At 50.0% G+C, this 22,196-nt stretch overlaps 3 protein-coding genes across 7 annotated transcripts in view; all 3 read left to right on the forward strand.

The window, feature by feature from the left end:
- RPS18 (ribosomal protein S18) overlaps positions 1-22,196 on the forward strand; it is a 111,627-nt gene that overhangs the window by 38,271 nt on the left and 51,160 nt on the right. The window contains exon 1 of one of the 4 annotated variants that reach the window (XM_050787867.1): positions 2,693-2,697. The exons of the other annotated variants lie outside the window; for them this stretch is intronic. The gene's annotated coding sequence lies outside the window, so the exon portion shown is untranslated. Of the gene's footprint in view, positions 1-2,692; positions 2,698-22,196 lie in introns of those variants that run through there. 4 annotated transcript variants of the gene reach the window in all.
- Positions 109-2,274, forward strand: HSD17B8 (hydroxysteroid 17-beta dehydrogenase 8). Its single transcript, XM_050787818.1, has 9 exons — positions 109-174; positions 360-577; positions 682-798; positions 908-1,000; positions 1,101-1,186; positions 1,289-1,373; positions 1,577-1,619; positions 1,818-1,892; positions 2,081-2,274. Exons 1-9 carry the CDS (start codon positions 123-125, stop codon positions 2,095-2,097), a joined length of 786 nt encoding a protein of 261 aa, XP_050643775.1. The 5' UTR covers positions 109-122; the 3' UTR covers positions 2,098-2,274.
- On the forward strand, positions 3,962-8,189 carry RING1 (ring finger protein 1). Of its 2 annotated transcripts, XM_050787773.1 has the most exons (7): positions 3,962-4,092; positions 4,213-4,352; positions 5,090-5,250; positions 5,379-5,594; positions 6,629-7,018; positions 7,199-7,472; positions 7,771-8,189. In XM_050787773.1, exons 2-7 carry the CDS (start codon positions 4,275-4,277, stop codon positions 7,870-7,872), a joined length of 1,221 nt encoding a protein of 406 aa, XP_050643730.1. In that variant the 5' UTR covers positions 3,962-4,092; positions 4,213-4,274; the 3' UTR covers positions 7,873-8,189. The 2 variants fall into 2 exon arrangements, with proteins under 2 accessions (XP_050643730.1, XP_050643731.1); XM_050787774.1 differs by lacking the exon at positions 5,379-5,594.

Here is a 22,196-nt window from a genome sequence, read left to right on the forward strand (position 1 = left end):
TGGTGGCCACAGATGGCCTAAGGCTGGCGGGTCTTTGATTGGCCCCGGCTTTGCCCTGGCCACACCCCCCTCTGCGCTGGGATTGGCTTAGTGCTGGGGTTCCCACCCACCCACAGGCCGCAATGGCGTCTCAGCTCCAGAACCGGCTCCGCTCCGCACTGGCCTTGGTCACAGGTTGAGGGGGTTCTCTCCTGGGGCGGTTTGGGGTGTTGGAGTGATGTCAGGGGCTTGCCCTTGGAGTCCGCGGCTGCTGTGACCTCTGACCCCTTATCCACATTTTACTAACTTTCTGCCCTGTGACCTCTGATCTCTGCCGCCTCCTCCCCTTGCCCGGTCCGGCGTGTTCTGTCCTACCTCAGGTGCGGGGAGCGGCATCGGCCGAGCAGTCAGTGTACGCCTGGCCGGAGAGGGGGCCACCGTAGCTGCCTGCGACCTGGACGGGGCAGCGGCACAGGAGACGGTGCAGCTGCTGGGCGGGCCAGGGAACAAGGAGGGGCCGCCCCGAGGGAACCACGCTGCCTTCCAGGCTGACGTGTCTGAAGCCAGAGCCGCCAGGCGCCTGCTGGAACAAGTGCAGGTGAACGCCAGGCTACCTTACCCCTCTAAAGCTCTAATATTACCTCCACTGCCCCGGCTTTTTGGCGGGGGGGCGTTTTGATGCGTAACTTCCCCCTCCCATAGGCCTGCTTTTCTCGCCCACCATCTGTCGTTGTGTCCTGTGCGGGCATCACCCAGGATGAGTTTCTGCTGCACATGTCTGAGGATGACTGGGACAAAGTCATAGCTGTCAACCTCAAGGTGGCGATCTCTGAACCTGCTACTTTTGGCCCCCTTAGCCTGGAGAGGGAGTTGAAGGAGGGCTGTCACCCCAGCTGATCTTTTCTCCCTTGTTACCCTTTCCCGCCAGGGTACCTTCCTAGTCACTCAGGCTGCAGCACAAGCCCTGGTGTCCAGTGGTTGTCGTGGTTCCATCATCAACATTAGTAGCATCACAGGAAAGGTCAGGTTGAGTTGGACGAGGTCAGCCAGCCAAGTGGCATAGAGAGGAGAACTCCTCCTTGAGACTCCTGACTCATTCCACATCTCTGACTCACCTATAGGTGGGGAACATGGGGCAGACAAACTATGTAGCATCCAAGGCTGGAGTGATTGGGCTGACCCAGACTGCAGCCCGGGAGCTTGGACGGTTGGTCAGATGCTTGAGGGTGCTGGGGAGCACCTGGGGGGTCTGAAGGAGGGACCAGCATTCAGCCTTCTCCAGAATCAGCAGCCACTCTCCTTCCCACAGACATGGGATCCGCTGTAACTCTGTCCTCCCAGGGTTCATTGCAACACCCATGACACAGAAAGTGCCACAGAAAGTGGTGGACAAGGTAGGAGGCTGTGGGTGGAGGGCATAAGCATTCAGAGACTCAATCTCTCTGGGCTTCACAGAGAGAGAATACTGGGCACAGTTCCTGGCAAACATTAAATATTCAATGAATGTATGAGGAATGAAAACAAAAAAGGGTCACAGACTCAGTCTTCAAAAAAATCCATAAAAGCAGCTTTCACCCACATGAGTATTTCCTTACAGATTACTGAAATGATCCCGATGGGATACTTGGGGGACCCTGAGGGTGAGCACTGAATGGAGAGGAGTCCCTGGGAAGGGGGCCTGAATGAAGAGATCCCCAGGGTTTTGGGATTTTCTACGGGACTGGTGGTTGGTGTCTGTGGAGAGGTTTGTGGGGAGGGATGTCTTTGGTGGGAGATTATAGCTATTTTGGGTCTATAGGAGTGAGCAGGATTCTGCCCTCTCCCCACCATTCTCGTAGATGTGGCAGATGTGGTCGCATTCTTGGCATCTGAAGACAGTGGATACATCACAGGGGCCTCAGTGGAAGTCACTGGTATGAGGCCAGCATGGGGAGGGACAGGGCAGAGAAGTAGAACCCAGACTATATGAGAAAGCAAGTAAGGGGAGTCTGGAGCCACTGGGAAGGGCAGAGGTCCCCAAGGCCAGGGACAAAAGTGGGCACCCCCTAGCCCATTTGTCTCTCCACCCATGCATCTGTCCAAATGTTTCTGCCCCTCCCAGGAGGTCTTTTCATGTAACCGCCTCAAGGACCCTGGACTCTGCTCACCCCCCCATCACTCTGCCTGGCCTCCTGCTGATGAGGACTCTAAGTTCCCAGGCTACAAAAGGGGTGGCAGTGTATGGCTCAGGAATGCTGAATATGGGAAGCAGGGGTGCTTGTGACCCTAATAAATTCCAAATCCTCTTCCCTGCCACCTCCGGTTCTTCTTGTGTCCAAGCCCTCAGACCCTTCCCCACCTCCCCCTCCTTTCCCTTTCCCGAAGGATTGTTCCCTTTCACTGCCTGGTCTCCCAGGGCAACCCCCGCCGCCGGGTGTGAGAGGAAAGAGTGTGTGTCACTGTGTATGCGTGACACTCCGGGTCTTTTTGGAGGGAGGGGTTTCTGCATCACCCCTTTCCACTGGTTCTGCAGCACCAGTCCCCTCCCCCCAACTCCCTGGGTTCTTATGGTCCCCAAGGTTGATTTGTTCATGGCCTCATCTTGGTGTCCAGTCTGGCCTTGAAAGGGGGTCTTGGAACAGGTGGCCCTCCCCCACCCCTCTCCTTTCTCTGAGTCCCCCCCTCCCCTTTCTCTCCACCTTACAATAGCTGCAGCCGGCCTGGGGTCGGATGGGGGGGATTAGGGGAGGGGGCCAGGATTAGGGGAATGAACCAGCCGATGAAAGGGGCTGGAGAGAGCAGGAGGGAGGGGGCTGGAAAGAGGAGGAGGAAGGGGAGGGGGGTCTGCGCTAATCGACTCTGGCGCCCACATAAGGACTGGCCACGGACTGAAGGAGAGGACAGGGAAGTAGGGGGGAACTGGGGTGGGGGGCGAGGGCACCCACTGCTGCCTTGTCCCAGAGACAGGCCACCCCCTGGCAGCCGCAGCCCAAGTCCGGGAGCCTCAGCTCGGGCGGGGACAAGACGTCCATCAGGGTCTCTAACTGCCCCCTACCCCCTCGCTCCGTATCCCTCTCATTCCCTACACTCAATGGGGATCGCTCTGCCCCTTCCTCTTCTCTTTCCTCCCCATCCCCTTCGTTTACTTTAGAGTCCTGGAAGAGGCTTCTGCCCACTTCCCACTCCAGACATTCTGACCCTGTGTACCCCACCCACACGCGCACCCCCACTCCCCAATGGGAGCCCCATCTTGTGTGTGTCCCTGTTTCCGCGTGGTGTCTCCATTCCTCCCGTTCCTCCCGTGCGCCTCCCTCCCTTCCCCGCCCCGGGCCGCGGCTCCTGATTGTCCAAACGCAATTCTCGAGTCTATGGCTCTGGCCGAGAGTTGAGTCTGGACGTCCCGAGCCGCCGCCCCCAAACCTCGAGGGGGAGAGCGGGTCGGAGGGTCTAGGGAGAACCAAAGTGGAGGGTGGAGGGAGTCCCCAGGGTGGTAAGGGGAATCCCGAGCACATCGGGACCTAGGTGCGTTCTCTGGACTAGAGGGCAAAAGCGGCAGAGGATCTTTTGCAGCCTTTTTCCACGGAATCCTGGAATGGGGGTTACGGAGAAGTAAGGGGGGTTGATCCCCAGAGTCGCCAGGGTACGCAGAGTGGGGGAGGTAGCCCTTTTCACGAACCCTCTGTCCCCTCCTGGGGTCCCAGATATTCCAGGCCCCGCCCCCTGGAGCTGAGGCCCTGGGTGGGGGCCTCTGGAAGGGAACCGAGGCTAAGGTTGTTGGCCGCGCGACGGTGCTGGGCCGGGGGCGGAGACCGTGGTTCCCTAAGTGGCGCAGAACTCCCGGGACGCAGGATCCTCACGTGGGACGAGCTCGTCCCGTGGGCGGGAGAACCTCGGCGTCCACGTCCCATCCCACCCGCGCCGCGAATGGCGGGTGACGTCTCCGCCGGCGGGGGGGCGGGTGTAGCGGAGGAGCAGGCGGAAGTGACGTAGGGCCCCAGCGCCCGGGCCATGGCGGCGGCGGTGGCGGGAGCTGCTGTCTGAGCAGCAGTTGCGGACCCAGCGAACTTGGCGCAGGAGCCCGGGCCTAGAGAGAGGCGCGGCGGCGGCGGCGGGAGCGCGAACGGCTGGAGCTGGGTGAGGGGCAGTGCCGGCGCGGGGGCGGGAGCGGGGGCGGAGAGGGGCGCTTCTGGAGGGGCGGGGTCTGCGCGAGGGGCGGCCCCCCTAACGCCCTCCTCCCCTTTCCCCCACCCCCAGCCTTCCTCGCCTCCTCCTCGGCTGTAGAGCCCTGGTGGGGGGGGGGTCTGTGCCCGGTCACCATGACGACGCCGGCGAATGCCCAGAATGCCAGCAAAACGTGGGAACTGAGTCTGTATGAGCTGCACCGGACCCCGCAGGTGACAGGCATTCTCCCTTTCAGGCTTACCCCCTCCCGCAAACCCCTCCATCCACAGACCCCATCACACAGCTTCTTTTCCATAATTTGCTCTATTCTGCCCTGCCTGGCCCTATCTTTGAATCACCTTAATCTTTCCAAAGCACTTCGCATTTACCTCATTTAATCCTCAAAACAGTCCTGCCAGAGAGGTGGAGCAAGTATTATTGTCTTCATTTGAAAGATCGCAAACACAAAAATTACCTTCCCTGTTCCTCATTCAGTATTATAAGTCAGTGCATATAAGACTCACCTTGCGAGTTTATTAAAAGCAGAGCTTCATGCTCCCCAACATTCTGATTCAGTAGTGGATTGGGTTCTCAGAATCTGAATTTTTAACAGGCACCCTATGGGGTTCTAATACAGGTAGCACCAGGACTTTAAAAATTTTTGTCGAATAGTTTTTCTCAGCCACAGATTTGTGCCATCTTCACTCCTAGGCCACTTAGTTACCTCAGATCCTCCTATTCCAAAGCTCCTACTCTTAGTTAATGGACACTAAAGTCTGTCTTTTCTCCATTTGCTCCAAGTCATCAGTCCTTCTCTTTCTCAGAATTCTTGTCTCGAATAGAGACCAGCATGGGTACCCAGATTCTGCCTTCTCACTGTATTTTTCAAAACTCTTATTTTATGGGCTGCTGTTTCTAAAACCCCTTTCCCTCTAACCCACACCACCTTTCTACTCACTGATGCCTCCAGGAAGCCATAATGGATGGCACAGAGATTGCTGTTTCCCCTCGGTCACTGCATTCAGAACTCATGTGCCCTATCTGCCTGGACATGCTGAAGAATACGATGACCACCAAGGAGTGCCTCCACAGATTCTGCTCTGACTGCATTGTCACAGCCCTACGGAGCGGGTAATAGGAGAGACATGTTTGAGATGAGATGAAGGGGTACAAAGTTAGGGCCCTCTCACTGGTCTTGGTTCAGCTTAGGCTTCAGTTCCCTTGACTGACCACTCAGGGCTTCCCTTCTTCTACCCCAGGAACAAGGAGTGTCCTACCTGTCGAAAGAAGCTGGTATCCAAGCGATCCCTACGGCCAGACCCCAACTTTGATGCCCTGATCTCTAAGATCTATCCTAGCCGAGAGGAATATGAGGCCCATCAAGATCGAGTGCTTATCCGCCTGAGCCGCCTGCACAACCAGCAGGCATTGAGCTCCAGCATTGAGGAGGGGCTACGAATGCAGGCCATGCACAGGTGTGAGGGTCAGGAGAGAAGCAGGAGTGGTGGGATGGGTCCGTGGATCAGTCTTTGTTGCCTGCTAGCTTCTAAGCCTCAGCATCCTAAGAGCTGACCACAGACTGATCATTAGGGCTGGAAATCATGGGTATAAATTGCAGTTTCTTAGTAAACAACTGGCACTGCTATTCTTAAGAAAAATATAGGGCTGGGCACAGTGACTCACATCTGTAATCCCAGCACTTTGGGAGGTGAGGATGGGAGGATCACTTGAGCCCAGGAGTTTGAGACCACCTTGAATAACATAGGGAAACCTCATCTCTACAACAAATTAAACATTTAGGTGGGCATGGTGGCACATGCCTGTAGTCCTACCTACTTGGGAGGCTGAAGTAAGGGGATCCCTTGAGCCTAGGAAGGAAGTGGAGGCTGCAGTGAACCATGATCATACCACTGCACTCCAGCCTGGGCGAAAGAAAAAGGCCCAGTCTCAAAAAAAAAAAAAAAAAAAAAAAAGAAGGAAAAATACAGTTTACCTCTTGACTTTCTAGAAGTTAGAACAGTAGAGCGATTTTGAGAATAAGCTCTGGATTTATACTGCTGGAAGTTAAATCACCTCCTAGGCCAGCATCTCTCAGTCTTTCATGTGTATCCAAATTACCTGTAGATCTTCTTCAGATGCAAACTCTGATTCAGTATGTCTACAGTTGGGCCCGAGAGTCTGCATTTCACAAGCTCCCAGGGGATGTCTGTGCTGCTACCACATTTTGAGAGGTGTCAGCCTATGATCGCTAACAAGTTACTTAACCTCTCTAAGCCTCAGTTTCCTCAGCCATAAAATAGAGATAATATAATTACCTGTGTCATAGGATTCATTGTATTAGGTGAGGGGATTGGTGCAAAACACTTAGCAGAGTGCTTAGCACACAGTTAGTGTTTAATAAATGTTAGGTATCATCATGAGGATTTTTCTTATCTCTTAATTCTCTGAAGTTTAAAGTGTAAGCCCTTTATCCTGGATGCTTTCTAACCTTAATCACTTGCTTCTACAGGGCCCAGCGTGTGAGGCGGCCGATACCCGGGTCAGATCAGACCACAACGATGAGTGGGGGGGAAGGAGAGCCTGGGGAGGGAGAAGGGGATGGAGAAGATGTGAGCTCAGACTCCGCCCCTGACTCTGCCCCAGGCCCTGCTCCCAAGCGACCCCGTGGAGGGGGTGCAGGGGGGAGCAGTGTAGGGACAGGGGGAGGCGGCGCTGGTGGGGTGGGTGGGGGTGCCGGTTCGGAAGACTCTGGTGACCGGGGAGGGACTCTGGGAGGGGGAACGCTGGGCCCCCCAAGCCCTCCTGGGGCCCCCAGCCCCCCAGAGCCAGGTGGAGAAATTGAGCTCGTGTTCCGGCCCCACCCCCTGCTCGTGGAGAAGGGAGAATACTGCCAGACTAGGTGAGGAGCCCTGTCCTTCCCCCAGCCACTGAGAAACCAAAGATCACAGATTTCCATCAGAAGTGGGCTTTGCCCAAACCCAAAATACTACCCCAACCCAGAATCCATTTTGGAAAGCCCCTACCTCCAGTCCCCATCTGAGGCGTCCTGGCTCTAAGCCTGTCCTCCCTCCCACTCCAGGTATGTGAAGACAACTGGGAATGCCACAGTGGACCACCTCTCCAAGTACTTGGCCCTGCGCATTGCCCTTGAGCGGAGGCAGCAGCAGGAAGCAGGGGAGCCAGGAGGGCCTGGAGGGGGCGCCTCTGACACCGGAGGACCTGATGGGGGTGGCGGGGAGGGCGGGGGTGCCGGAGGAGGTGACGGTCCTGAGGAGCCTGCTTTGCCCAGCCTGGAGGGCGTCAGTGAAAAGCAGTACACCATCTACATCGCACCTGGAGGCGGGGCGTTCACGGTGAGAGCTTCTGAGGGCAGTAGTAGAAGAGGGGAGAGGAGGGAGGGTGATCTGGGCCACATAGAACCATGAACCTGGTCTAACTCATCAGCACTCTTCCCCTATATATTCTCCATCTCTTTCTATGTCCCTTCTCCTTTCCCATCATCCGTGTCCTTTTTTGCCCCATCCCTTTTATTATTCCTTTTTTCTTTCTTTCTTCCTCCCTTCCACCTTTTGCCTCTCATTCATTTCCTTTTCCATCTTCTCCAACTTTCTTCTCTCTTTTCCTCCCCTCCCCCTTTTACTCCCTCCTCAGACGTTGAATGGCTCGCTGACCCTGGAGCTGGTGAATGAGAAATTCTGGAAGGTGTCCCGGCCACTGGAGCTGTGCTATGCTCCCACCAAGGATCCAAAGTGACCCCACCAGGGGACAGCCAGAGGAAGGGGACCATGGGGTATCCCTGTGTCCTGGTCCATCACCCCAGCTTCTTTGTCCCCCAGTATCCCCAGCCCAGCCCGCCAACAAGAGGACACAAATGAGGACACGTGGCTTTTATACAAAGTATCTATATGAGATTCTTCTATATTGTACAGAGTGGGGCAAAACACGCCCCCATCTGCTGCCTTTTCTATTGCCCTGCAACTTCCCATCTATACAACGTGTTGGAGAAGGTGAAGAACCCTCCCCTTCACGCCCTCCTACCAACAACAAACGTGCTTTTTTCCTCTTTGAAACCTGCAGTTCTGTGTGTCTGTTTATCAGGAGTGTAGAAGAAAAAGGGAAATAGATTGGGGAGGGAGGCCTAGAAATAATGTAAAATCAGCGTTGGAAATGGGGAGAAAATGTCGGGTTATTCATGATATGTCGTCGGAAACTCCAAATTAGCAAATATGTATGAAAATAGGAACTATCTATGAAGCTGGAAGACAGGATAAAAAACAGGTGCCAAGTCGGACCCCAGACTTCCCCTAAAACTTGAGTCGCCCAGGCTGAAATCCAGGGTTTCAAGACTAAAGGGAAAGCAGGAAAATGGCTCAAAAGAGAAAGGGATGTTTGTAGATGTGGGAAGGACCGTGATGTTTGGAAGTCACTGTGAGCAGCTGGTTTCTATAGCTGGAAAGAGGGAGGAAGGTGGGGAGGGCTGCGGAGGAGCTCCCTGTTCCACATCCCGGTCCCCGGGCCACCTCCCAAAAAAGGGCAGGCTGGGCTGCGGACTAGGAGTGCGAGTGCACAGCCCTTGCCCGCCGGGCGGCAGGGCTGAGCGGAGGGAGGGCCGCCCGGGAACTGTAGTTCTGTGCTCCTCCAGGCAGCGGCTGAGAGCAGAGGACTGGGGGCATCAAGGAAAGCCGCGGCTGCCTTACCGGACTCGAGTTCCTCGAGCGGGGCTGGGCACCAAGCCTGAGGCTGAGGGGACAGGGGCGCATGACTGCACTCCCGGTCCGAGGCAGTGCAGGGATTCGGGGCAGATGAACCGCCTCTCCAGAACCGACTGCTGTTCCTTCCACCACCCGCAACCTCTCTGCCCCTCACTTCCTGTTTCCTCTGCTCTCGGTACCCCCAGCCCCTCCGGCCCCAGATTCCTCCCCCTTGCTCAGTTCTCTGTCTCACTGGCAGAGGAGCCGGTCGTGTTTCCCTCTAAAGCCCGCTTGGCCCTCCCAGTTCCGCAGCTGGGCAGCCCACCCGCCGATCCGATGGCTCCCTTCTCCACCCTTGGGATTTCTTGTTTGTTCGGCCTCCTCCCCAGTACCCTCAATCCCGCAGATGCAGGTGGGCATCCTCCAGCCCCAGCAAATACTGCGGACCAGTTGGGCTGGCTGGTCCCTTGCCTGCAGAAGCAGACAACACCCTCTTCTACCCTCATAGGAGCCCCTTTCTACACCCACTTCCCTGGAACCCGTGATCCTGACTCCCCTCCTCCCGGGCCCCAAGCATCCAAGAGGTGAATGGTATAAGGGGAAGTTGTAGTGGGAGGCAGATGGGCGTTGTTCCTGGAGTTTCAGGGTACAGAAGCAGGTGGGGAGGAGTCGGGTGAGACACCGAAGTGGAAGCCGAAAGTCTGGAGTTAACCTGACTTCTGGCTCCAAGAGCTGCTGGGATTGTCCTCACCCTCCTTGTCCTCCCCAGCCCTAACCACCCGGCAGCCTCTTCTCTGTCTCTGCTGCCCGCCCCGCCTTCACTCTGAAACAGCCTGCCCCCTCCCGGGTCCCCAGTCTTCACCTTGGCCCCACACGCCCCCCTCTCTATCACATTTCGTTTCGTGCCCCCCCCCACCCCCACGGCCTGGTGCGAGTGTTCTTTCGCCCTCCTACCCCCGTGACTGAACCTCACAGACATGGCTGTATATTTAGGTAACACCATGTGAGAGACACACAGGAACCCGTTTCCATCCTGGCTCCACCGGGGCATTTCCTTTCCAAGTCCTTCAGTCCCTCCCGATCAAGCCTGGGTTACTGGGTCAGGCAAGGTGAGAGATACAAAGTGTGCAAAAGAAAACGTTACTATTTTGTTGAGGAACAAGATACATGTGCAATAGTTGACAATGCAGAGGAACAGGGTAGAGGAAGAAGGGTCGATACAGTATTAGAGTCAGACAAACCTGGGTTCAAATCAGCTCTGCCACTTAGAAACTGAGCGACCTTGCACAAGGCACTGGGTCTTCCCTCTGTTTCTTCACTTGCAAAATGGGGGAGAATAACAGGTTGCCCTGAGAATTTAGAGATAATACAAGTAAAGTTACATGCCTAACAGATCAGTGGGTCTCCCAGTGTGGATCCCAGACTAGCAGCATCATCATCGCCTGGGAACTTGTTAGAAATGCAAATTCTTGGGCCCCACCCCAGATCAGCTGTTTGAGAAACTGGAGGTGGGGCCAGCAGTTGCATTTTCCCAAGCCTCCGTGTGCTTCTGATGTTCTCACAAGGCTGAGGACGCTGCAGAAGATGCCCCACAAAATGTTACCGCCTTGCCTTATAGTATAAAGAATGGCAAAGGGCCCGTGCGGGGGGTCTCTGTGACTCCCAAGCAGGAGGATCACTGTGGGCCAGTGGGGAGGTTAGGAGCAGCCTCACAGAGGAGGTGGGACTGGGCTGGGGAAGGAAACAGAGAAGCCTTTCTGCAGTGGGTGAGGGAGATGGGGGGAAGCTCCCTCTCCCTTACCCTACCTACCACCCAGCACGATTTTACCTCTCTCAGGCTTCCCAGTCTCCAAAGCAGAGCAGACCGCGTATCTGAACGCAGAAGCTGAGCTCTGGAGCCCAGAGCCTCAGGGGCCTGAGGGAAGGTTCCCCCAGGAGACCCCTGCCCAGGCAAGGCCTAACTCTGAGGGCCCTGTCCTTGCCTGGCAGCCCTCAACGCCCTGGTAAGTTGCTCACAGGAGGCTGTGCTCTGGGTTTCTCCACCTTCACAGTCCACCTCAGCGAGGAGGGAGGCACCGCTGAAACCACCAGTTGGGTGTGGGGCTTAGCCTCTCCTCTCCCACCTCTGTCTCCTCTGCTTCCTCCTCCCCCATGCTGCTCTCACCTCTTTCCCCTCTCCCTGCAGGCTGGGAGCAAAGGAAGAGGAGGAGGAGAAGAGAGGACAGACCCAGCCCTCTACCTCCTATGACACTCCACCCGCCAGCTGTCACAACCGACCCTTCCCCAACTCCCCTACCAGGGACCCCCATCTCCACCCACAAATCCACTCAAATTTCCTGCCTGGAATGTGGAGTCTCTTCCCACTGCTCTCACCTCTCTCTACACAGCCTGGGCAAGGGACCCTTCCCCTCCCCCTAATATAGGAAGTGCTTCAGCCAAGGGGCCCACCTGGACCTGTATGAACACTTTCACACAGGTGATAGGCCCTATTCCTGCAGAAACTGTGGCCACAGCTCTTGCCACAGCTCACACCTGGCCCAGCACTGCAGCACACACCTGCCTGAACCCAATCACTGCTGCCAGCGTGGCAAGGGCCTCTCCCCAGAGCTCCAGCCCGCTACAGCCTGCCACTCTACACACAGGCAAGCAGCCTTACGTCTGTGCCACCTGAGCCTTCTTGTGGTAGACGAGGGTGCTGGCCCCCACTCCAACCTGTAACACCAGCAGCAGAACCATACCTGGGGGCGTCCCCATCACAGTGACCAGTGAGGCAAGGGCTTTGGACATTGCTCAGGGCCGGTGCAGCACCAGCAAGTCTGCAGAAGCAAAGGCTACAGGCACGGTTTCTGATACAGCCCCAGTCTGGTGCAGCATCACCAGGGCCACATCAGGGACAGGCTCTACTGCTTGCCTCTGTGACTGTGGTTTCACTTGGAACACCCACCTGCCGTGACACCAGGCCTCATATATGGGGAGGAAAGAGATGAACACAGTGGGGAGGCAGGGAATCAGAGCCCCTGTGGCTGCATCACTGCCCCCAGCCTGCAGCGCTCTATGAGCGTGGCAGGGCAGCCTCAGAGACAGACTTCCTCCACCTATGGGAAGCATAACAGAGCAGAGCTCCACCCACCCCCAGCCACAGTGATTTTCAGAGTAACCATAAGGGGTAGCTTGAGTGTCTCCCCTGAACCCACTCAAAGCTGGAATGCCCAGGTCCACTTCACTCTAGACCAAAATGCCAATACCTGAGGGAGCTCGCAGGCCAGGAAAAGTTTCCTCTGTTTCTTAGAAAAGAATCCATACTTTTAAGTGTCTTAAAAATTTTTGTTTTTTTATATAAATAAGAGGTCCTGGGGCACTTTTCCATCTACTGTCCTTCGTCGGAGAAATTTCACCAGGCTGTCTCAGACCTGCTGTTGTCGTGGATGGATTAGACTCCTTGGGACTTTCTTGAAGGATCATTTTAAAGAGATAGCTTAGGTTGGACATGATGGCTTATGGCTGTAATTCCAACACTTTGGGAGGCCAAGGTAGGTGGATTACTTGAAGCCAAGAGTTCAAGGCTGGCCTGACCAACATAGCAAAACGCTAGCTGTACAAAAAACACAAAAATTAGCAAGGCGTGGTGGCCTATGCCTGTAATCCCAGATACTCAGGAGGTTAAGGCATGAGAATCACTTGAACCTGGGAGGCAGAGTTTGCAGTGGCCGAGATCACGCCACTGCACTCCAGCCTGGGAGATAGAGTGAACCTCTATCTCCAAACAAAACAAACAAACAAACAAAAAATGCCCTTAAGGGTTCTTTTATAAAAATAAAAATAGAAAAAAAAAAAAATAGATAGCTTAATCTCCAGAGATCCCCATGACAACCCCCTACCATCAAATCCTACTCCCCCAACTCTTCCCACCCTACCCCTAGAGGCTGCTGGGTTCTCCCCGAGGGCTGCTGGGTTCTTCCTGCCTCAGGTGCTCACACTACGCCCAGCACCCCTATTTGATGAGCCATCTTCCTGTGCCTACTCCTTCCTTCACCAGGCCTTGTTCTTACAAGTTTACTGTTACTCTTCATGTTATAGGATAAGTGAGACCTTATTCTTGTATTAACTTGCCCAGAGTATACTCTTTGGAACTCAGCAATATCTCTCCCTATGATGTACCAAGGAGGTTGATTATTGACACATGCTGGAAGAAATTAAATACCCTTAGAGGTCAAAGGATTACCTGAGAGACTGCTAATCATTTCCACCCTTTCAGGAAATGTGTTTTGAGTCTACCATGTGTCAGGAGTTGTTCTGGGACCTGGGTATCATAGTCATGTGACATAGCCCCTGCCTTCCAAGGATTTGACGTAGGGGTGGTTTAGAATGAGCATCTCAATGTTTAATCCAGCACCTAGTCCTATCCATTTTATCTGCTCTAATATATCTCAAGTCTGTCCACTCGTTTTCAACCCTCCACATCCCTGAGCCAGCCACCATGTGGACCATGTGGCCTTCTCTGAATCATTGCAGTAGGTGAAGAGGCTGGGAATGGCCTTCTCTACAATATGATGCACACCTAAGAGGGATCCTTTAAAAATGCAAATCTGATTGTTTCAGTCAGCCTCCTTAAACCTACCTATTCAGTGGTTTTCCACTGATCTTAGGTTAAAGACCCAAGTCCTTAACCTGACCTCTAAGGCCCTGCAAGGGGTGGCCCCTCCTCTCCAGCCACTCCCACCCCTTACTCGTGTACTCCAGTCCCTGTCCACCTTGTGCTTCCTCCTTCACAGAGCCTCCAGGGAGGCTAGACCCCCCTGCTGGAAAGGCTCCTTCCTCTGTTCCTCTTAGCTCCTCTTCATTCTTCAGGCCTCAGCTTCTTAACAGCCTCAGGGAAGGCTTCCTGACCTTCCTTTCAGGGTCAGATTCCCCTATTATGAGCACTCACACTAAGGTGTACCTTTCCTCAGAGGCACTTGGCCCTATTGGAGTTCTACATTTGTTGATGATTATGTACAGATTGATGTCTGTCTGCCCCATTGAATGTAAGCTCCCTGAGGTCAGGGACTATGACTGCAGATGCTCACTCTTGCCATTCCCGGGACCTAGCACTGGATACTTTATAAATAGTGGTTGGATAGATGCATTCTTGCCAGGATCTGGGCAGGAAGCTAGATATTTCAGGATTTCAGAAGTGATGAATTAAGGCCATGATCCTCCCTTCTGTAGCTGCAGCCCAAGAGTCCCATGTGCTATTACCTAACACTGTTACTTCCTCCTTAATTCCTGGCATCATTCAGCTCCACAGCCCTGCCTTCATCCCAGGCTCCCTCCATCTTGCCTGTGAGACCCTCTCCCCCTTTAACTTTTTAGTTTCCCTTTCTGATTTTGTCTCATTGGCTTCAGAAGCCAGCATGGAATAATGTGGCAAGACGCAGGATCCAAAACTGGAGGCCAGGTGCAGTGGCTCACTGCTAAAATCCCAGAACTTTGGGAGGCCAAGGCAAGAGGATTGTTTAAGCTCAGAAGTTCAAGAGCAGAGTGGGCAACATAGTGAGACCTCGTCTCTACAAAATATTTTTTCAACTTTTATTTTAAGTTCCGGAGTACAAGTGCAGGATGTGCAGGTTTGTTACATAGGTGAACATGTGCTATGATGGTTTGCTGTACCTGTCAACCCATCACCTAGGTATTAAGCCCAGTATCCGTTAGCTATTCTTCCTGATGCTCTCCCTCCTGCCACTTCCCCTTCTGACAGACTTCAGTGGGTTATTGTTCCCCCTCACATGTGTGCAGGTGTTTTCATCATTCAGTTCCCACTTATAAGTGAGAACATATGGTGTTTGGTTTTCTGTTCCTGTGTTAGTTTGCTGAAGATAATGGCTTCCACTTCCATTCACGTCCCTGTAGAGGACATGATCACATTCCCTTTTACATAGTATTCCATGGTGTACGCATACTACACTTTTTTTCCTTTTTTTTTTTTTTTTTTTAAGATGGTGTCTTGCTGTGTCACCCAAGCTGGAGTGCAATGGCACAATCTCGGCTCACTGCAACCTCTGCCTCCTGGGTTCAAGCGATTCTTCTGCCTCAGCCTCCCAAGTAGCTAGGACTATGGGCAAGTGCCACCATGCCCTGTTAATTTTTGTATTTTTAGTAGAGACAGGGTTTCACCATGTTGGCCAGGCTGGTCGTGTACTCCTGACCTCGTGATCTGCCCATCTTGGCCTCCCAAAGTTCTGGGATTACAGGAGTGTGCCACCACGCCTGGCCTTTTTTATTTTATTTTATTTTTTTATTATTATTATTATTTTTTTCTCTTTTTTTTTTTTTTTTTTTTTGAGACGGAGTCTCACTCTGCTGCCCAGGCTAGAGTGCAGTGGCCGGATCTCAGCTCACTGCAAGCTCCGCCTCCCGGGTTTACGCCATTCTCCTGCCTCAGCCTCCCGAGTAGTTTAATCACCGGTAGCTGGGACTACAGGCGCCCGCCACGTCGCCCGGCTAGTTTTTTGTATTTTTTTAGTAGAGACAGGGTTTCACCGTGTTAGCCAGGATGGTCTCGATCTCCCGACCTTATTATTATTCCCAAAGTGCTGGGATTACAGGCTTGAGCCACCGCGCCCGGCCCTATTTTCTTTTTTTGAGATACAGTCTCACTCTGTCACCCAGGCAGGAGTGCACTGGCACAATCTCAGCTTACTGCAACCTCCGCCTCCTGGGTTCAAGATATTCTCCTGCCTCAGCCTCCTGAGTAGCTAGGATTACAGGCATTTGCCAACACGCCTGGCTAATTTTTTTGTATTTTTAGTAGAGACGGGGTTTCACTATGTCTGTCAGGCTGGTCTCGAACTCCTGATCCACTCGCTTCAGCTTCCCAAAGTGCTGGGATTACAAGTGTGAGCCACCACGCCTGGCTGCATACTACATTTTCTTTATCCAGTCTTTCATTGATGGGCATTTGGGTTGACTCCATGTCTTTGCTATTGTGAATAGTGCTGCAGTGAACTACAAAATATTTAAAAATTAGCCGTGTGGTGGCTTGTGCCTGTAATCTCAGCTGCTTGGGAGGCTAAGGTGGCAGGGTCCATGAGGCTGGGAGTTTGAGGCTGTCGTGCTCTATGACTGAGGCTGTGAATAACCACTGCATAGTGAGAATCTATTTCTTTTCTAATCTTTTTAATTTAGCTAACTAGGAATAGGAAGTAACTTCCAAAGTAAAGACAAGGATACCAGTTTTTACTGTTTCTATTTACCTTTCTGCCAGAAGTCTGAACTGACACAAAAAGAAAAAGAAGAAATAAGCCATCACTATACATAGACAACTACTATACGTAGATCGCTTACTATACAAAGAAGATTCACAAGAACCTACAAACTCTTAGAAATAACAATTTCCTTGCTGGGGTCAAGGAGAATACACAAACATCAATATCCCTACACCACAGCAATAAGCAGATAAAAGATTTCATTTTAGGCCGGGCACAGTGGCTCATGCCTGTAATCCCAGCTCTTTGGGAGGCCGAGGCAGGCGGATCACGAGGTCAGGAGATCCAGACCATCCTGGCTAATACGTGAAACCCCATCTCTACTAAAAATACAAAAAATTAGCCGAGCGAGGTAACAGGCGCCTGTAGTCCCAGCTACTCGGGAGGCTGAGGCAGGAAAACGGCATAAACTCAGAAAGCGGAGCTTGCAGTGAGCCGAGATCGTGCTATTGCACTCCAGCCTGGGCAACAGAGCGAGACCCTGTCCGTCTCAAAAAAAAAAAAAAAAGAAAAGAAAAAAGAAAATACCATTTGTAATAACAAAAATCATAAGATACTTAGGAATAAATAACAAAGTCTGTATATGATATTTATGGAGAAAATTATAAAGTTTTATTAGAGAACATAAAGAAGTTATAAAAGAATAGGAAGAGAGCCCCTACTCATAAAGACGGAAGTTTGATATAAAACTGATAATTTTTCTCAAATCTAAAAACTCAGTACAATTTAAGCAAAACCCCAACCAGATATTTTATGGAACTTGACAGACTGTTCTTAAAATTCTCTTTTTTTTTTTTTTTTTTTTTTTTTTTTTTTTTGAGACAGAGTCTCACTCTGTCACCCAGGCTGGAGTGCAATGGCACGATCTCGGCTCACTGCAACCTCCGTCTCCTGGGTTCAAGTGATTCTCCTGGCTCAGCCTCCTGAGTAGCTGGGATTACAGGCGTGCACCACCACGCCCGGCTAATTTTTTTGTATTTTTAGTAGAGACGGGGTTTCACCATGTTGGTCAGGCTGGTCTCGAACTCCTGACCTTGTGATCCACCCGCCTTAGCCTCCTAAAGTGCTGGGATTACAGGCATGAGCCACTGCACCCAGCCTTAAAATTTTTATGGAAGGGTAAATGGCCAAGAAAAAACAAAACTTGAAGCAGAAGAATATGAGATCCCTTGCCTAACCATACGTCACAAGTTTACTTGTTGAAACCTAGAGTGATTAAAAGAGTCTAGTCCTGGTATGTGCACACATAAATAGACCACAGTACAGAATAAAACTTTTTTGAATCAGACCCTAATAGAGTTTGGATCTGTGTCCCCCCGCACACAAACAAAAATCTGATGTCGAATTGTAATCCCCTTTGTTGGAGGTAGGGTCTGGTGGGAGGTGACTGGATCATGGAGATGGATTTCCCACTGGGTGCTGTTCTCATGATAGTAAGTTATCACAGACCTGGTTGTTTAAAAGTATGTGGAGGCCAGGTGCAGTGGCTCATGCCTATAATTCCAGCACTTTGGGGGCCTGAGGCAGGAGGATCACTTGAGCTCAGGAGGTCAAGAACAGCCTGGACAACATGATGAGACACCATCTCTACAAAAATACAAAAAAGAAAAAAAAAAGCTGGGCATGGTGATGTATTCCTGTGGTCCCAGCTACTCAGGAGGCTGAGGTGGGAGGATCGCTTGAGCCTAGCAGGTGGAGGTTACAGTGAACTGAGACTGTGCCACTGCACTCCAGCCTGGGTAATGGAGCAAGACTCTATCTTAAAAAATAAATAAATAAATAAGTGTGTGGCACCTCTTCTCTTCCTCCTGCTCCAGCCACGTAAGACATGCCTGCTTCCCTTTCACCTTCCACCATGATTATAAGTTTCCTGAGGCCTCCCCAGCCATGCTTCCTATACAGCTTGTAGAAGTATGAGCCAATTAAACTTTATACATTATCTAATCTCAGGTATTTCTCTATAACAGTGCAAGAATGGACTAATTCAGACCCTCAAAGATATGAGACTTGGTGTATAATGAAAGTGACATAAATCAGTGGGAAAGTTCAATGGTTTTGAGTTAACTGGCTATCCAAACACACACACACAAAATAAATTCTACATTACATCCTACCCAGAAGTAAATTTCAGATAGCTAGAGTGAAAAGGAAAACTGAAAACTGTTCAAAGAAAATATAAGATCATATATTGGTGATATCAGAATAAAGAAGGATTTTTTATACAAAATTGTAAAAGTACAAGCAGTTAACAAAATGAAGAACACTATTTGATTATATCAATAGATGGAGGAAAGGCATTTGACAAAATTTAACATCCTTTCATGATACAAATTCTTAGCAAATTAGGTATAGAAAAAATGTATCTCAACACAGTAAAGCCCATATATGACAAACCCACAGGTAACATCATACATAATCATGAAAAGTTAAAAACTTTTCCTCTAAGATCAGGAACAAGACAAGCATGACCATTCTCACCATTTCTATTCAATATAGTACTAGAAGTTCTAGCCAGAACAGATAGGCAAGAGAAAGAAATAACAAGGCATCCAAATTTTTCAGTGTTGACCAGGTTGGCCTCGAACACATAGCCTCACCTGGCTGCAGTGCAGTGGCACAATCTCAGGACAGCCAGCCTGAGCCACTGCGGCTCCCTAGGCATCCAAATTGGAAAGAAAGAAGTTAAATTGTCACTTTGTAGATGACATGATCTTATGTAGAGAAATCCCTAAAGATATCACCAAAAAATTATTAGAACTAATAAATTCAGTAAAGTTGCAGCATACAAAATCAATATTCAAAAGTCAGTAGCATTACTGTACACTAATAATGCAACAACCAAAAGAGAAATCAAGAAAACAATCTCATTTATAATAGCATCAAAAAATATACTTAGGAATAGATTTAATTAAAGAGGTGAGAAATCTGTACACTGAAAACCATAAAGCATTGAAGAAAGAAAGACACAAATAAATGGAAAGATATTCCATGTTAATGGATTGGAAAGATTAATATTGTTAAAATGGCCACACTACCCCAACCCCTATCAAAATTCCAATGACATTTTCACAGAAATAGAAAAAAAATCCTAAGATTCATATGGAACCACAAAAGACAAGGACCACATGGCCAAAGTAATCTTGAGCAAAAGGAACAAAGCTAGAGGCATCACACTACCTAATTTCAGAAGCTGCCACAAAGCTATACTAATCAAAACAGCATGGTTCTGGAACAAAAACACACATGTAAGACCAGAATAGAGACCAGAAATAAATCCACACATTTTATGGCCAACTGATCCTTTAAAAATATGCCAAGAACACACAGTGGGGAAAGGACAGTCTCCTCAATAAACAGTCCTGGGAAAACTGGATATCCACATGTAGAAGAATAAAATTGGACCGTATCTCATCTCATATACAAAAATCAACTCAGGCCAGGCACAATGGCTCACATCTGTAATCCTAGCACTTTGGGAGGCTAAGGCCAGTGGGTTACTTGAGGCCAGGAGTTCAAGACCAGCCTGGCCAACATGGTGAAACCTACCAAAAACACAAAAATTAGCCGGGGGTGGTGGTGCACACCTATAGTCCCAGCTACTTGGGAGGCTAAGGCATGAGAATTACTTGAACCTGGGAGGCAGAGGTTGCAGTGAGCCAAGACCACGCCACTGCACTCTAGCCTGAAGGACAGAAAGAGACTGTCTCAAAAAAAAAAAAAAAATTCAACTCAAAATGAGTTAAAGACTTAAACATAAGATCTCAAATGGCCGGGCATGGTGGCTCACACCTCTAATCCTAGCACTTTGGGAGGCCAAGGCGGGTGGATCATGAGGTCAAGAGATTGAAACCATCCTGGCCAACATGGTGAAACCCCATATCTACTAAAAATACAAAAATTAGCTGGATGTGGTGGTGCACACCTGTAGTCCCAGCCACTCGGGAGGCTGAGGCAGGAGAATTGCTTTTCTCCTATATTTTCTTCTAGTATTTTTACAATTTCAGATCCTTTTTGTTGTTGTTTTTGAGATGGAGTCTCTCTCTGTCGCCAGGGTGGAGTGCAGTGGTGCAATCTCGGCCTCTGATCTTGGTCTGGGCAGTGATTTTTTTGGACAAATGAGATTGCATCAAATGAAAGCTTCTGAACAGCAAAGGAAACAATCAACAGGCAACCTATGGAAAGGGACAAAATAGTTGCAAACCATACATCTGATAAGGGGTGAATATTTTAAATATACAAAAAACTTAATAGCAAGAGTTGTTGAAAACCAAAAATCTGATTTTTTTTTTCTTTAAGATGGGGTCTCACCCTGTTGCCCAGGCTGGAATACAGTGCCACAATAAAAACTCACTGCAGCCTTCAACCCCCAGGCTCAAACAATCCTCCCACCTCAGCCTCCCAAGTAGCTGAGACCACAGGCACACTCCACCATGCCCTGCTAATTTTTAGAATTTTTTTGTAGAGACAAGGTCTCCCTATGTTGCCCAGATTTATCTTGAACTCCTAGGCTCGAGTGATCCTCCTGCCTTGGCCTCCCAAAGTGCAGGGATTACAGACATGAGCCACTGCATCCAGCCAAAAATCTGATTTTAAAATGGGCAAAGGGTCTGAAAAAACATTCCTCAAAAGAACACACACAAATGGCCAACAGGTATATGAAAAACAAATGCTCAGTATTACTAATTATCGAGGAAATGCAAATTTAAACCACAGCGAGATATCACCTCGTACCTGCTAAGATGGCTCTGATAAAAAATAAAAATAAACCAAGAGATTACAAGTGGTAGCGAGGATGTGGAGAAAAAGGAACCCTCACACACTGTTGGTAGGAATGTAAATTTGTACACCTATTTTGGAAAACAGAATGGAGCTTCCTCAGAAAATTAAAAATAAAACCACCATGTGATCCAGTAGTTCCATTATCAGGTATATATAGAAAGAAATGAACTCAGTATGTTGAAGCGATATCTGTATTCCCATGTTCACTGCAGCATTATTCACAATAGCCAAGACATTATCAACCTAAGTGTCCATCAATGAATAAATAAAGAGATTATGGTACATATACACAATGGAATACTATTCAGTCATTAAAAAGAAGGAAATTCTGTCATCTGTGACAACATGGATAAACCTGGAGGACATTATGCTAAATGAAATAAACCAGGCACAGAAAGACAAATACCATGATTTCATTTATATGTGGAACCTAAAAAGTCAAACTCAGCCAGGCGTGGTGGCATGTGCCTGTAGTCCCAGCTACTCGGGAGGCTGAGGCAGGAGGATCTCCTGAATCCAGGAGTTTGAGGCTGCAGTAAGCTGTGATCACACCACTGCACTCCAACCCAGACAACAGAGTGAGACCCTGTCTCAAAATAAATAAAAAATAATAGTAAATAAAATAAAATTTATTGCAGAAGTAGAGAATAGAATCGTGGTTGCATATGGGCTGGAGGGCGAGGGGTGGGTGGGCAGGGACTGGAGGACTTTAGTTAAAGGATACAAAATTTCAGTTAGGTAGAATAAATTCAGGAGATCTGTTGTATAACACGATGACTACAGTTAATAACAATGTATTATGTACATGAAAGTTGCTGGCCAGCTGCAGTGGTTCATGTCTGTAATCTCAGCACTTTGGGAGGCTGAGGCTGATGGATCGCTTGAGACCAGTTCGAGACCAGCATGGGCAACATGGTGAAACCCCATCTTTAAAAAAAATATACAAAAATTAGTTGCGCGCAGTGGTTCACGCCTGTAATCCTAGCATTTCGGAATGCCGATTGCTTGATTGCTTGACCCCAAGAATTCGAGACTAACCTAGGCAACATAGAGAGACCCTGTCTCTACAAAAATTAGAAAAAATTAGCGGGATGTAGTGGCACGTGCCAGTAGTCCCAGCTACTTGGGAGGCTGAGAAGAGAGAATCACTTGAGCTTGGGAGGTCCAGGCTGCAGTGAGCTGTAATCTTGCCACTGCACTCTAGCCTGGGCGACAGAGCAAGATCCTATCTCAAAAAAAATAAAAATAAAAATAATTGCTAAGAGAGTGCATTTCAAATATCACGTTTAAAATGATAGTATGTGAGATAACAGGTACGGAAATTACTCTAGCCATTACACACACACACACACATATATATATA

The sequence above is a fragment of the Macaca thibetana genome, chromosome 4 (genome assembly GCF_024542745.1).
Source record: "Macaca thibetana thibetana isolate TM-01 chromosome 4, ASM2454274v1, whole genome shotgun sequence".
NCBI lineage: Eukaryota > Metazoa > Chordata > Mammalia > Primates > Cercopithecidae > Macaca > Macaca thibetana.

Coding starts and splice junctions, on each gene's coding strand:
- HSD17B8 (XM_050787818.1), top strand. CDS start 123: ATGGCGTCTCAGCTCCAGAACCGGCTCCGCTCCGCACTGGCCTTGGTC. Junction 578..681: donor GCCTGCTGGAACAAGTGCAG/GTGAACGCCAGG, acceptor CCCCTCCCATAG/GCCTGCTTTTCTCGCCCACC. Junction 1,374..1,576: donor CACAGAAAGTGGTGGACAAG/GTAGGAGGCTGT, acceptor ATTTCCTTACAG/ATTACTGAAATGATCCCGAT.
- RING1 (XM_050787773.1), top strand. CDS start 4,275: ATGACGACGCCGGCGAATGCCCAGAATGCCAGCAAAACGTGGGAACTG. Junction 4,353..5,089: donor AGCTGCACCGGACCCCGCAG/GTGACAGGCATT, acceptor TGATGCCTCCAG/GAAGCCATAATGGATGGCAC. Junction 7,473..7,770: donor CTGGAGGCGGGGCGTTCACG/GTGAGAGCTTCT, acceptor CTCCCTCCTCAG/ACGTTGAATGGCTCGCTGAC.